Source organism: Camelus dromedarius, chromosome 6, assembly GCF_036321535.1.
Source record: "Camelus dromedarius isolate mCamDro1 chromosome 6, mCamDro1.pat, whole genome shotgun sequence".
Classification (NCBI taxonomy): domain Eukaryota; kingdom Metazoa; phylum Chordata; class Mammalia; order Artiodactyla; family Camelidae; genus Camelus; species Camelus dromedarius.
This window is the reverse complement of record NC_087441.1, coordinates 70,351,568-70,366,514: the sequence shown is the minus strand read 5'-3', so window position 1 is coordinate 70,366,514 and position 14,947 is coordinate 70,351,568. Positions and strand designations below refer to the sequence as shown.

The 14,947-nt window shown below is 39.4% G+C and overlaps 2 protein-coding genes across 4 annotated transcripts in view; one reads left to right on the top strand and one right to left on the bottom strand.

Annotated features, from left to right (window-relative positions):
• EYS (eyes shut homolog) overlaps positions 1-3,925 on the top strand; it is a 1,182,030-nt gene extending 1,178,105 nt beyond the window's left edge. The window contains 1 exon segment of the mRNA XM_031455943.2: positions 1,888-3,925. Coding sequence (XP_031311803.2) covers positions 1,888-3,077 — 1,190 coding nt within the window. The 3' untranslated portion in view covers positions 3,078-3,925.
• Positions 3,926-8,855: 4,930 nt separating this feature from the next.
• Positions 8,856-14,947, bottom strand: part of PHF3 (PHD finger protein 3) — a 72,471-nt gene continuing 66,379 nt past the window's right edge. For all 3 annotated transcript variants that reach the window (XM_031455944.2, XM_031455945.2, XM_031455946.2), the window contains 3 exons: positions 14,255-14,344; positions 11,940-12,135; positions 8,856-11,720 (listed from right to left, as the gene is read on the bottom strand). In XM_031455944.2, the coding sequence (XP_031311804.1) occupies positions 9,592-11,720; positions 11,940-12,135; positions 14,255-14,344 (2,415 nt within the window). In that variant the 3' untranslated portion in view covers positions 8,856-9,591. The remainder of the gene's footprint in view (positions 11,721-11,939; positions 12,136-14,254; positions 14,345-14,947) is intronic.

Here is a 14,947-nt window from a genome sequence, read left to right as displayed (position 1 = left end):
AATATTTAATGCCTCAAAATAAGCTTTTTTGATACATGAGCCATATTATATTAAGCACAAGTCAATTACACATAGCCTGAATTCACCTTGATGTGATTATAATCTTCACAGATCAACGTGTATTGAAAAAGCCTTGTCACCCACAATGTCAAGTTAAAGCATGCTCAGATAAATAAGGGAAGACGGGGAGATGGGGGCATACAAGCCAAGCCGTTAGGACACGCCTTTGTTTGCAGAAGCCACTCTCCTTGCTCTGCCTTCCGGCTGACAACTTGACCAGTGATGTCACAGCGCAGCAGCTTCAGCTTTCCTAATCATTTTTTAGATCCTTCATGTTCCAATGTAGTTCTTCATTTTAAGATTACTTACCATAGGACTCTCTACACCACAAGCAAGGTTAACTACTTCCATGACTGTGAGAGAGGTTCCTGTCCACTTGCAGGCCGTAAAGTATATTTAGAGTGCTATGAATTTTAAAAACCTACGATCATTTTATTGTTCGAGGTTCCTGTGGTATAAAAATTTTTAAATGTTTTGATCTATATTTAATTTTTTCATATATAACCTAAAAGCTTGTAATGCAGTTTCTCTTTCTTTGGGCTTAACATGGTGTTAGAAAAATATATGAATAAACTAAATTTCTTCCTTTCACTGGGAAAAAATTTTAATTTACACAGCATTATAGGAAAAAGATGTTTTATTTTTTGCTTTCAGCCGAAAACTAGTTGTTGAGATATACTCGGTCACCTCATCCCACAAGTATACAAAGGAATTTCTTAATTCAACAATTACTTATTGAGCATCTTATGTGCCCAACACTGTGCCGGGTGCCAGGGATGAACTGTTGGGCCAACTCAAACACAGATCCTCTTCTCATGAAACTTGTAAGTTAGTGGATGAGGCAGCTATTAACCAAATCATCACAGATGTAATGACACAGATGATATTCACTATAAATTCACTGTGAGGAGAGTAATTAAAGCAAGAGAGCCACACTTTGCAGGGGCTCGTACACTTCTCCCAAGGGGACGTGAGAGGTGTGCGACCTGAGAGCTGCTAGGTCTCCTGACCACCTGAATGGTCTGGTGTGGACCACAAAGGAGAGGGGGGGAAAGGACACCACGTGCAGGAGGGAGGTGAGGCAGTGTGGCACTGCGGAAGGAGGAGGGAAGAAGAGTAGCGTGTCAAGAAATCTCCCTGGACAAGAAAAGGGAAGAAAAAAAAATTACTGGTTGTGAAATATTAGGGGGAAGGGAAGATGCTGTGTTGAGGGAAATTTGTTATGTAAAATACTTTGCTACCTTCTTAAAGTAATCTTATCTTGAAGGGCTACATTCTTTTCTCAGGCATGCAGAGTTGCGTTTGCTATTCCTCTGAATGCCTCATTGCAACTTCATACACATGCGGGATCCTATTTGTTCAGATTTGTTGACACGACTATATAATGATAAAATGAGATTTTAGATATTATGAAGAAGAAAAATCTAGTGCCATTAAAGCACTAATTATTAAAAAAACAACAACAACAACAACCTGACCAACTCTAGGGAATTAAGGAAGACTTCTCTGAGGAAGTGGCATGTGACCTGAGACCTGAAAGATGGGTAGCAGTTACCTAGATGAGGTGGACAAGGGCGGGGGAGTGTTCGTGAAAACACAACATGCACCAAGTTTCTGTAAGAGGATGAACTGTAACAGGGTCAAGGTAATACACGTACATTTTTTACCTGTAACTGGAAATAAAACTTTCTAACATAATTATGGTCAAGATTTGTAACCTTCTTTTCCCCAAAACTAAAACTTAAATTCCAGTGACCAGAAAGGGCTAGTTGTTAATGGACTGACATTTCTCTGCTTCTAATTAAACAGGGTTTTCTTTCTCAACAGGTGATTTTTTATGTATCTCTTTAGCAAATGGTTCTGTTCAACTTCGCTACAACCTTGGTGACAGAACTATCATTCTAGAGACGCTCCAAAAAGTAACCATTACTGGAAGCACCTGGCATGTGATTAAAGCAGGAAGAGATGGTGCAGAAGGCTACCTGGATCTGGATGGGATCAATGTAACAGGAAAAGCCATTGCTAAAATGAGTTACCTGGATACAAATACTGACTTCTATATTGGAGGAGTGTCATCCTTAAATCTTGTTAATCCCATGGCAACAGCAAATGAACCTGTAGGTTTCCAAGGTTGTGTCCGGGAAGTTATTATAAACCATCAAGAATTACAGTTAACTGAATTAGGAGCAAAAGGTGGCTCAAATGTAGGTGACTGTGATGGGACAGCCTGTGGGTACAGTGTGTGCAAAAATAGAGGCGAATGTATAGTAAATGGCACAACTTTCTCTTGCAGATGTTTGCCACACTGGGCTGGAAATACATGCGACCAGTCTGTGCACTGTTTGAGTAATCTCTGTCTCCACCAGTCTCTGTGTGTCCCTGGCCAATCATTTTCTTACAGTTGTTTATGTACTTTGGGTTGGGTGGGAAGGTACTGTGAAAACAAAACTTCATTTTCAACTGCAAAGTTTGTAAGTAATTCTTACATTAAGTTCATTGATCCAGATTACAGAATGAGAAACCTTCAGTTCACTACTGTATCCTTCAGTTTCAGTACTACTGAAACAGAAGGTTTAATTGCATGGATAGGGAAAGCTCAAGATGAAGAAAATGATTTTCTGGCAATTGGTCTCCATAATCAGACCTTAAAAATAGCAGTTAATTTAGGAGAAGGCATCTCTGTACCTATGATTTATAGCAACGACACATTCTGTTGTAATCAATGGCACCATTTAATTATAACTCAAAATCAGACTCTTATTAAGGTCTACCTAGATGACAATCTAATTCTCTCTGAGGATATTGATCCACATAGAAAATTTGTTGCTCTAAACTATGGTGGTACTTTTTATTTAGGGGGCTTTGAATATGGTCGAAATGTAAATATCGTTACTCAAGAGATTTTTAAAAGAAGTTTTGTTGGCAAAATTAAAGATGTATTTTTTCAGGATTCCAAAAAAATTGAGTTAATTAAATCGGAAGGATACAATGTTTATGATGGTGATGAACAAAATTAGGTTAACAAACTAAAACTAGTGATTTTAGTATATAAAATATATTGTAAATGCAGTTGATGGTTATTTCTTTGGCAAATTACTATTACCTGAAATAGTCTAAATGCTAACACATCTTTTTTATAAGCTTATAAAACACAGCTGAAGAAAAGATTTTGGTCATGTTTCCTACAGCCAATTTATCTGAGTCCTCAGTTTTCACTCCATTAGTTCATTTAGAGTCCCTTCATCGGCAAATTGTTTTTAAATAATTTAGGTGGGAATGAATTAGTGATGTGTACAAGAAAACAGAAAAGCGTAAAGTATTAACTAAAAGAAAAAGTAAAATTATATAAGAAAGGAAATATAACCATATTCTGTTACATGGCTCAGCTATGAATTTCCTACATGGCTGCAATAATGTGAAATCTGAAAATGGACTTAAATTACTGCATGAATGTGGGAAGATGGAAGATGAAGGGAAGGAGGCCAGGCTGGTGAAAGTTAAATCCTTATCTTCCAGATTAAGTTATCAATAGATATTAGTTTTTATAACTTGAAAAAAACCACGTATACATGTCACTTACAAATATAAAGGCAAATATCCTAAGAAATATCTAGAAGAACTGAAAGCAGTCACCTCTGGATAGAAGACCAATGCAGACGCTGTTGGACTTTGTTTATAAACCTTGCAGAATTACTTGACCTTTTAAACTATGTAACTAATCAAATTTTAAAATTAAACTTCATTCACATTTAACTTTTCAAGTCTACAGTCCCAAAACTGAGCATAAAACAGGTTCTGAGTAATGTCATTGAAAATTATTGTTCTGATGTTATCTGTACCATTAAAAGCGTAATTTGAGAAAGTCCTTTTTGCCCAAATACTGCTTATTGAGGTCATTGTGAAGAGCATTTTAAACCCCTCATTGCAGAGTGGGAGGTGGTTACTGCCTGTTGTTACTTAACATCTTCAGAGTTTGATATTTATGACAATTTTGTCACCAAGAAAGCCACTGACAACGCATGACTGCCACAAAGCACTAACAGGCAGAATAGGGCCATGTGGAGAAAAAGTTTGTAATTCTTTACTAAATGGAGAAGTCTATACTGATAGGATTGCTGCACAGGTAACTTCTCAATGCTATTAATGAGCAAAACCTGCCTGTGCAGACTCCAGTCTATACAAAGAAACTATGTTAGCAGTTTATCACTGGAGAACTTTGCTGAATTTTCTTACTATTTTTGCCACTCCATCGCAATCAGAAGGCTATAGACAGTCTTGCCTATATGCCCTAGAACTCAAGTTAAGAACTCCGGCGTCTTTCGATGGGACACAAATTGCCGTACTACAGACATACTATTCTTATCAGCATTAGGCAGTGTGTGAGCAAAATACAATGTAAGGTATAATTGCAGGATGTCTATGCATTGATTCAAAGGTTTCTTTTTTTTCTGACAAAAACCACACAAGGCAACTCCAATAGATGCTGAAAAACTTTGACCTAAGTTTGCTTTGGTCCATACCATTCACATTAATTTGGAGTTACTGAGATCATAAAGGTAACGGCTCTAAAAAACTTCCGTTTGATAGCTGACTTTTAAAGGTACGTATTATATGTATAAAGGCAAGAAAGTTGTTTTAGGGAGGCTACAAAAGCTTCAAGGAAACTTTGCCGAAACACACTTGGCCACGTGTTCTCATAATAGTGTGCCTTCCTTTAAAGCAGCACTTCCCGAAGTGTAGACCCAGGAGGGGCCCTAGATATCTTCAGGGGATCCACAGAGAGTACTTCCTTGCCCAACAGCAAATCCGTGTGAAGTTAGATTTTCTTCATATATTTCAAACAAAGTGACAGATTGCTGAACATTAAATGCCGAAGCAGTTAAGAGAATCCAGCTGTCTTAAGTAGACATTGGAAACGTACAAATACATAATCACTCTACTCTTTAACTAAACTGACTTAGCTTGGAAGTTATTTTTCATAAAAATGTTATTAATGCATAACAGGATTACTGTTAAACACATATTTTTAAAATTTTTGACATTTAAATTTCTAATATGCTATATAAGGATAGACACAGTCCAAAACAACAATCTCTTTAGGGTTTGCAATAATTTTTAAGCGTGTAAAGCAGTCCTGAAACCGTAATTTTGAGAATTACTGCTTTAAAGCTACTTCTTGTAGCTGCAATTTTTCATGCAGGTGTGATCATCTGCCTTCTGCACCACACCGCACGTGCTGGGAGACTGCAGGTGAAGGGCACTGCTCACGCTGAATTTCAGGAACCCAGCAAATGCCTGCACAATAGGCACAAAGTAAGAACTGAAAACTGCTATCTAGAGATTCTCCTGTACGTCAGAATGACTTGGCTAAAACTTTTTTTCACCTTAAAATCCAAAATTTCGTGTGGTAAATTATCAACATTGTTTTTGCTATCTTTGTGATGATGGTGTTTAAGATTTCCTATGTGATATGCTTTTCCAGCACAAAATAAAAATAATCGATAAAGACCGTCCAGATAATTTTACTATAAAAGTCATGATGGCTCCAAAACAAAGTGTTGAATGTAAACGTGAGAACACTTAGAGCTGAAACATTTAAGCCAGGGGAAAGCAGTATTTACCTATGGGATGAAGCAGTGAATTCATTTTTTTAAGACACTCTAGCTACTGACCTACTATTTGTGTTTCAACTCACCCATTCAGGTGCCCTCTTGCTTTAAACATGAATTACTGAAATTCTTCATGAAACAGGAATCAAAGAACCAGGGTGTTAGGCACCTTTCTAAAAGCAGTAGCCGGTTTTATTTGTGACTTGCATTTGGAGACAAGTGTCAACTGCTGATTATGTCTATTGCCCCCTGGCCATTAGTGAGTGGCAACCCTTACCATCGTGTCTTTGAGGGATCTGAGAAGACTGGAATAGTGTAACTGGTATGTTCAAAAACTAAAAAAGAGCTGGTTCATTAGCAAGCTCTCAAAATGCACTGAAGCTCGATTTACACACAGCTACTATTAAAAACTGAAAAGAGCTGAATGTGAATTTATCGGTTATTCAGTAGTTTTGTGTTAACACAGGTACGTAACACATTAATAATATCCAAATGGCTTGTCACTCCATTTTCTTCTCTAATATTGTGTTATTTTTCCTAACTTTTAAGCATTTGGTATGGCCTTAGATGTTTTATAACTCCGAAAGATTTGTAACTGAGATTTAGTTCACCCACAATTAGCAAGTTAAGGCCTGTGGTCCTCACAGGTGCCTACATTCCAATCCCTGGAGCCTGTACATATGTTAGGTACATGGCAAAGGGGAATTACGCTCACAGATGGAATTTAGGTTGCTAATCAGCAGAATCTTAAAATAAGATGATCTTGGATTGTCTGGGTGGGCCCAGTGTATTCACAAGGGTCCTTAAAAGTGGAAGAAGGGATCAGAAGGGAGGGTCAGAGGTGGCAAAGACTCAACCCCAGGTCCGTGACTTTGAAGATGGAGGAAGGGGCCGTGGGGCAAGGAAGGTAGGTGGCCTACGAAAGATGGAAAACACAGGGAAATGACTTCTTCCTCACAGCCTCCAGAAAAGGAACGCACCCTCCTGACACCTTGATCTGAACCCACTAAGAGCCCCATTAGAACTCTGATCCACAAAAGTGTAAGATAAATTTGTGTGGTTTTATGTCACTAAACTTGTAATAATTTGTCACAGCAGCAATAGAAAACTAACAAAAAGAGGACTGGAGAATTAGGCTTTGAAATGAGTATGAATTTTGCAAATCTATACAGGACAATCCACAGGTTTTTGGTTGTGTCTTCATGCTCACTCTGAGGAAATGGCTGCCTGGCAGAGATCCAGACAGGTGGGTGGACTGGAGAGAGAAAGGGCTGTGAAAGGTCCGTGTGATGATCAGGCCTTTGCCCCTCTCCCTCATTCTCAATTCTCAGAGCACTAGTGCGACACATACAGGCTTTTGGAGAAAAGGAGAACTGAGCTGGAATTCCGCCTCTGGCAACAGCAGCCTAAGTTTGGGCAAGCTTCTCAGCTTTCTAAGTACCAGTTTCCTCAGCTCTAAGACAAGTCTTCACCTTTCGGGCTGGCTAAGGTTCACGCAAAGCTCTCAACACTAGGTCTGACACCGAGAGGGTTCACGGAGACTTTCTTGCGGCCACAAGTACTACGGGGGTGGACTTTATGTAGGCACTGAGACACCCTGGTACATTTTACTTAATAGAGGGGTGTGTGAACTGTCTTAACATGGTTCTAAGTTTTTTAGAGCATCAAACTGTTTTTAAAAGAGCAAGCTTGCCTTAAAACAGGAGAAACTAAAAGATGAATTTCATGTAACTGCTAATTTGTGTAAGGCTGGCTGATGGGTGAGACTTAAGACAATGAGAATGGCTTTGGAATTACTACTTACAGGGAACTTTTCTCGTCTTCCCTTTCTTTCCTCACAAGTTAAAAGACCTTAAAGTATTTAGTTAATATGCCAAAACCTACCCTCCACAATATCTCAGTCACCCAGGGGTTGAGAGACCTGGCTCTACCACTTGGTAGCCCTGTAATCCCCAAAGACAGTCAACTAACAGAGGGCTACGTGGGATCTGTCAATTCTCCGAGATAGGAAGAAAGAACCATGAAGTAAATTTAACAACAGTATGTATGAGACACCATTGGGTAAGAAGTAATCCAAAACTGACTTAGAGGCTTTTTCAGTTGGTTAACCCATTCTTCTTTACTTGTACCTTGCAAAAGAAATCTTGTGTCTGATCAACCCCCCAAACAGAGAGGTCAGTGAAAGCAGATTTATCGACAAACACACAGTGGACCCTTCATATCTGTGGGTTCTACATCTTTGAATCAACCACGGGAAGGGGCCAAAAAATTCCAGAAAGTTCCAAAAGGCGGGTTTTGTTTGCAGACTGACTTGTTTTCTAACAAGTTAGTTTCCAAAAGAAAAGTAGAGCAAATTTAAACAAACTTTATTTGAATACAAATCCTCTGTTTCAGAACTTATTTGATGATAAATTTCAGAGGATCAGGATGACCACAAAAGGGGTTTCAAGTTGCTGTAAATTAGACAAAATGATTAGTGTTGAATTTCCACTGGTTCTCTCTCCAGCAAGAACAGCAAGGCTGATTCAGTTTCAAAACCTATTTTTAACTCTGATCTGTCAACTGTTTAGGAAAACAAACACGTTTTATCTTCTTAATTTTGTGAAGTCAGTTATATTTTTCATTAACACAGGGAAGTAAAAATATTGGTTTCTCCCTCTTTGGTCCCAAGTGTTTGTTATCATTTGGTAGCTACTGCTTTATATTATAGCAATCAGTACAGTAAGTAGTTTCAGGTGCAAATAAATTTAGATTTGGATTAACAATGGTCTCATGTGCTTTAAAGTAAAACTTGTATACGAAACTGTAGTTATTACCCCCCAAAACAAGTTAGGGTTCATGACACATTTTACAAAAAGATTCACAAAACGTTTTTCTTAAAAGTTCTGTGCTCATACAATGATTAGTCCGTATACCAAATTCTGATGGTGCACCAGTTTTCAGAAACATACCTATAAAGTGGGTTATAGAGCTGCACAGTTTTTCCAGTGATAGTTCTAAATTCTAGCCTCTTCAGAACTACACAATTTATCTCAATAGCCTATAATCTAAGATAAAGAGTTCTTCCCCTCATCTTACTTAGCCTGTATATTCTTGGCTGAGTAAGGGGAAAACAGTGTCTGAACGTAAGTAAAGCCGTAAAGAAGAAATTCTTCTACGACTGAATTTCAAAGCACACACACAAAATAGGTGAGAAATTCTTTTATCATATTTAGAATCAAAATATCCCTTAAAATATGTACATTTTACAGTAAAAAGGATAGCAAAACACAAGATCATGTACAAGCTTAAGTATTCAAGTTTCTGAAGAGCCAAAAATGGAAAAGAAAATAGTGGGCTACCACGAAGCTGTAGTGCGATAACAGATGCCTTCAACAAGTGCAGACTAAAGCAATACACGGACTCCTCGGGCTCCGATCCCTGGTCAAAAACTGCTCCACTAAATGATTAATATAATCTGATTATGAAGTTGCTTGGCTTTCTGCTGCTCCTCTACCATTTCTTTAAAAACAGTGCAACTGAAAACAAACTTACAGAGTACACATTACTCTCGAATTAGTCATTATATAAAGGACATTCACTAGAGGCAGTAAATATACTCCATAGTTAACCATTTTTACCAATTTAGGAATAAAACTAAAATTTCTAAGCCTTTATTGCATATTAATAAAACAAATCTTTGAATATACAGCAATGTAAAACTTTTAAAAATATTAAACTGCTATAACTAGGGACAGTTGATATGAAGAAGGGATGGTGAGCACTGGTCCAGAGCACGCTGCACCACACACAGAAGTGACTGTTCTGCAAACCACCAATATTAAAAATTTAAAAGATGGCAGAATCCTAGCAGGCAACCATGAAGTTTTTAGGATAACACTCAACAGTTACTTAAACGTGATCTCGAAGCAGCCTGCGACCTTTACCTTTTGCTCTTAGCTCTGTCGGCGTGGTCCCTATCTTTGTGGTGCCTGTCTCTGTCCTTTTCTCCTTCTCTATGCTTACTCTTCTCTCGCTCTTTGTCCTTCTCCTGGTCTTCACTTTTAGGCTTGTCCGGCTTCTTGTCTACACTCCTGCTCTCCCTGCTTGCTCTTCCGTCTGCTCCTCGGTCCCCATGTGACAAGCGTGCCCTCTCTTTATCTTTATGCCCTTCCTCCCTGCTTTTTCTGTCTCTGTCCTTGTCCTGGGCTCTGTCTCTGCGTCTATGCCTCTCAGATTCCTGCTCCCACTCTTTGTCATGGCGCTCCCTTTTCAGGTGGTGGGAATCACTATAAAATCTCTGACGATCCCCTTTACCCCTGTTAAACGGTCTATCCAGTTGCTGTTGGTCTTGCCTACCCCAAGGGTCACTATGGCGCCTTTCTGGTCTCCGAATGTCTTTAACCTGGTAGAAATTTTGTGGGCCTATATACCTTGATGCTTGTGAAAGGGGACCCATCATACGCTGTGGCTGGCCTGGCAGATGAACAACAGGTGGCCAGGGAACCATGGGATTCTGAGCAAAACCAAAGCCTGGAGGAGGAAGTAATGGGGGTGGCAAATGTGGTGGAAATCCAAACATGCTTTGTGGGGGGAAATTAGGAGGTCCTGGAAATGGAAATCCAGGGGAACTAGACTTGAGATGCTGAAGGCTGGGCTGCTGGGGCCTGATGGGTGAAAAGTTTGCACTTGTTCTGGGGCTGGTGCTTCTGGAAGTGAAGTTGATGCTTTTAGAAGGAAATTCTGACTGACATGTGTTTCCAGCCTCAAAATGAGATGTTGCCCCTGCTGATCCTCTTCGAAATGGGTGCACAGTTTCAATATTTTGCATTAAAATATCCTCCTGCAAGGGCTTTGCTTGCTCCGTTTGAGAAGTGTGTATATTTTCTACTGACGGTGAATTCTTTGCAACCCCTGAACTATCACTCTGCTGAACACACGAGTTTTTCTCTGCAGAAGGCAACTTTTCCTCAACACTGACTTGTTCTGGTAAGTGCTCCTTGTGTGACAGGCCGGGCAGAGGGTGTTTCTCCCCATTCCGGCAGCTGTCTCCATCCTTGCTTTCTGAAGCAGGCATCTGCTGGCTTCGTCCCGCTGCCTGCCTAGGATCCCTTTTCAGGTTGATGAACTGCGGGGACCTTGCTGTATTAGCAACAAGGTTTTCACTGCAACTTACGTTACCATCTGTGTTTCCTTTCCCTACGTTAGACCTGCAGGGAGAACCAGTATTTGAAGTCCGATTATCTTGCAAATTACTCTCTTGATCTTGCAGCGGCTGTCTTTTTAACGCTCTGTCTTTACTCTCACCAGTCTCCTCTTGTTTTGACTGAATTGATAAATTTGTTAAGAATGCTTCTGTAGAAACATCTGGCGGTTTACCTCTGAGGCTAAGACTTGTCAAAGGTCCAGGAGAAACAGAAGAGGTCCCCATCCCTGATGCTTCTTCTCCTCCTCCTCCCCCCGAATTACCTGTAGATTCTGAAAGATTATCTCCTTTAACCTTTACTTCCTTGGCTTCACCATCAGTTACTTCCACTGTATCTATTTTCTCCGCTTTGGAGTTGGCTTGCTCATTTATAAACGGAATTTCTTTAGCAGTGCTCTGCTCTATCACTGCCTGGGCCTGTTCATACACTTGACCAGAAGTGCCCAAGAGGCTCTGGAGGATATCATCCACAGGAAGGGGTTTACTTGCCAATTCCAGAGTAGAAGGTTGATTTTCCCAGCCAATCAAGACCCCAGGAAGGAATCTTAAAGGTTTTGGTGGCTCCTGTTTGGTGACTTCCACCAAAGGTTCAATTACTGTTGGAAGGTCTTCCTGAAGAGCTTGCTGAGGCTTATTTCTCTGCTTGTGCAACACAGTTGTAAAAGAATTAAAGAAGTCATTTTCTTCCTCTGGCGCTTCCTCTGCGGAAACTTCTATCTTACTTTTCTTATCAGGCGGCAATGTTACTGGCACACTTTCCGGCGTCTCAGCTGCATGACTGGTGCTAACACTAGCGCTGTGTTGCCGCTTCAGTTTTTGACGAATAATTAAACCCAGCAATAGATTAGGTCTGTGCAGTTCAAGCCCTGTATAAAGTGAAAAGCATCAATTAACAGTCACTTTCAATCATTACAATAAAGAGTAAAACATCTGCATCTAGCTTAGTACAGCCTCTTAAATGGGAGCCTGTCCCTGTCAGGTCACACCGACTGGGCTGGTTCCCAGCAGAGCACAGCCAGCTTCTCCACTGGAGCCCCGCCGCTCACTTCGTTTCATTCACACTCTGTTGTCAACTGTGTACCTACCAGGTCCATCAAAGGGCACGAGAGGGTGTGGGATTTTATCCGTGGCGCCCAGAGGGATAAGGTACATGTCTTTAACCTGCTTCATGTTGTTGGCAGCCACTCCATAGCGCTTCCTGCTGCTGAAGTACGCAAACAGCAAAGTGTAAGAAATCTGATCTTCTTCAGTCACAGGTGTGAAGCGAACCACACAAATTTCCTATTCAAGAAAACAGAAATGGTTGTTTAAAATAGTAACCAAAACAACAGCTTGGTTTTAAACACCATTTCTCAGTTAGTAATAATCTATTGAATTTTATGCCAATTAACAAATAACACGGTTTACCAACTTAAATGCAGATAAGAATACTAAAAGGAAACAGCTCTTAGGAAAAGACCTTTGCTGATCTGTTGGTGGACTCATTTATCTAAAAATGTCCCATGAGAAACTGAGTCCCAAGGTAATCAATTTGTTCAAGGCGACACAACTGTCAGTGGCAGAGAAGATATTTAAAACCAAGTTTTTGATACCTATACTATATCTATACTATAGCCTTACTTCCAATGTTGTAACTTCTATACAGGGTTGCCTGCATTCTCAGCACACGAAAAATTAACAGTACCTACCATCATCCTACCATGTACACTTACCAAGAAACACACAAATCCACTGATAATCCAGTTTACAGGGACTCAATTTAGGAATAAAAGGGTCTGAGTGAAAAACCTCAAATACATACATGCTATAAATTTGGTAAAATCATTTGGCCTCCTCAGGAAACTCATCTGTTTGCCTCTGGGTTCTTGGCTTTGTTTCAGGTAGAAAACACAGTCCCAATTTGGCATTAATTTCATAGTGTGAAAAATGGATGCTTTTTCATGAAAGTATACAATTAAATGGGGAAAGCCAGATCTACTACAAAGCCTAAGTTGATACAAGATCCTAGAAGAAACATGTGAATGAGCTGAACTATGGCTCCACCTCTTAAGAAAGGTCTGTCAGCCAGAATGTCCTTTGGAGGCAACGACTATTACAGCGTGTCAGTCAGTTCAAGACAGAGGCACACTGTACTGGGCAGTAATACGCGGGCAGATTAAGAACAAATCGCAAAATCTCCAAGCGTAACACTGCCCAATACCTTCCTGTGACTTTGGCTGTCATGAGAAAGCGAAAGCAAATAATGTAGTAACTTTTTTTTTAAATAGTTTTTCAAAGTTCATTTGTATTCTAGCCCTGTATCAGTTTAAATTCTAAAATTCATATTGGAAAAAATATTTTCAGCTGAAGATCACCCATTTTTAATTACTTCTAATCTTATTAGAGACTTCTGCTCTTAAAAGATAAAAATATTGATGGTCACATATTCAAGATTTATTTCTTGAATGTCTATAATACACTAGGTACTAACAACCTTGGAGGGAAAAACAATTTTTTCTAATGATTAAATATTCCTGTGCAGTCATGTACAGGAAAACACTATGAGATAAAGAAATGATAGAAGATACAGAGAGAGAAAAGAAAAAGAAAAATGTTATTGCCATAGAGGCTCCTAATTATCTCCCAGTATGTATTCTCCTCCTTTCCTCCAATTACAAAGAGAAGCCCTTAACTTTCAGTTGGGCACATGGCCATCCAACAGAGATCACACTTCCCAGACTCCTTAGCAGCCATACAAGGCTTTGTGACTAAGCTCCTGCCAATGGAAGTTGGAGGAAGTGAAATGATAACTCTGATTTCTAGGTCTTGCTTTTAAAAACAACTGGACAGGCATTCTTCTTTGTTTCTCACTTGGTTCTGATAAGTCAGCTTTGACCCCGTTTGACTAAGGGCACAGTCTTGGAAACAGCAAAATAACAAGACAGAGGAGCCTAATCCCTGAATGATCTTTTAGAACCAGAGCCGCCTAACCACTCTGAACCATGACCTACCTAACATAACAGGAAAATAGACAACTATATTCTTTGAACCACTATATTTTAGGGTCTCTCTGTTGCCACAGCTTGGACTATGCCATAACTAAAACAAACGTCTACAATCAAAGCAAGGCAAAATTCCAGGATGAATGTCAATACGTACTCTAAAACATTTCTTCCAAAACAACAACAAAAATCACTGAGAGAACAAATCGAAGAGAGAGAGAAGAGGGAAAAAAAAGAAAAAAACCCCCAAAAATGTAAGGCTTTGAGCCTTGGCAAATGGCTGTAGTTCAGCTCTGTCAGGCACATTACGCAGATTTGGAGTTTGTACTGGCTCCCTCTCCAGGCAACCGTGCATAAGACTCTCAGTGGATTTGTCAGGTATTTTCTCATGCTACTATAGTGAAAAAAGTTCTCCTTACCTTGGTTCCTGAGGCTTTAATTTTTTCCACATAATCCCAAACTGTCTGAGGTGATATCCTACCACCTACTTGAATACTATCTGGTAGATCCTGCAGTAAAAAAAATGAAAGGCATCAATGCATTCAGATCATCTTTATTGTAATATTTATTCTTTATACAAATTTAGCTCAAAGACTAACTTAAAATAATAATAAAAAACAAATAAGCAAGACTATAAAACACATCAGAGAACACAAGGAAGTACAGGGACAGCAACTAGGCTTTACTTCAAATGTCAGCAGGGACAACAGGCACAAAAAGAGGACGTGGTGCAAGCACACCACTTTGACATCCAGGAAGAGTACAACAGATTTCAGAATACTGGGGGACACTCTTCTTCCCCTCCCGCTTCCCCCTTTTTTCGTGGTGGTGAGCTGGGGTATGCCCTAATCACTTAACAGCTGGATTTTAGAAGTTATCAAGTTGTAGAGTATATTTTTGCACAGACGAGAATAACATTGTAATAATGCAAAGTTCATTTAAGGTGTGATCTTCCTGAAAACAGATGACTATACATAAGATCAGTTAAGAACTGGGCAATTAAGAATACTTAATCAGGACATTTCTATTTTTATGAAGACTAAGAAAAATCATAAAAAGCATTATTAATTGATATAAATTCAGTTAACTTTACTGAAATGATTAATTGTTTT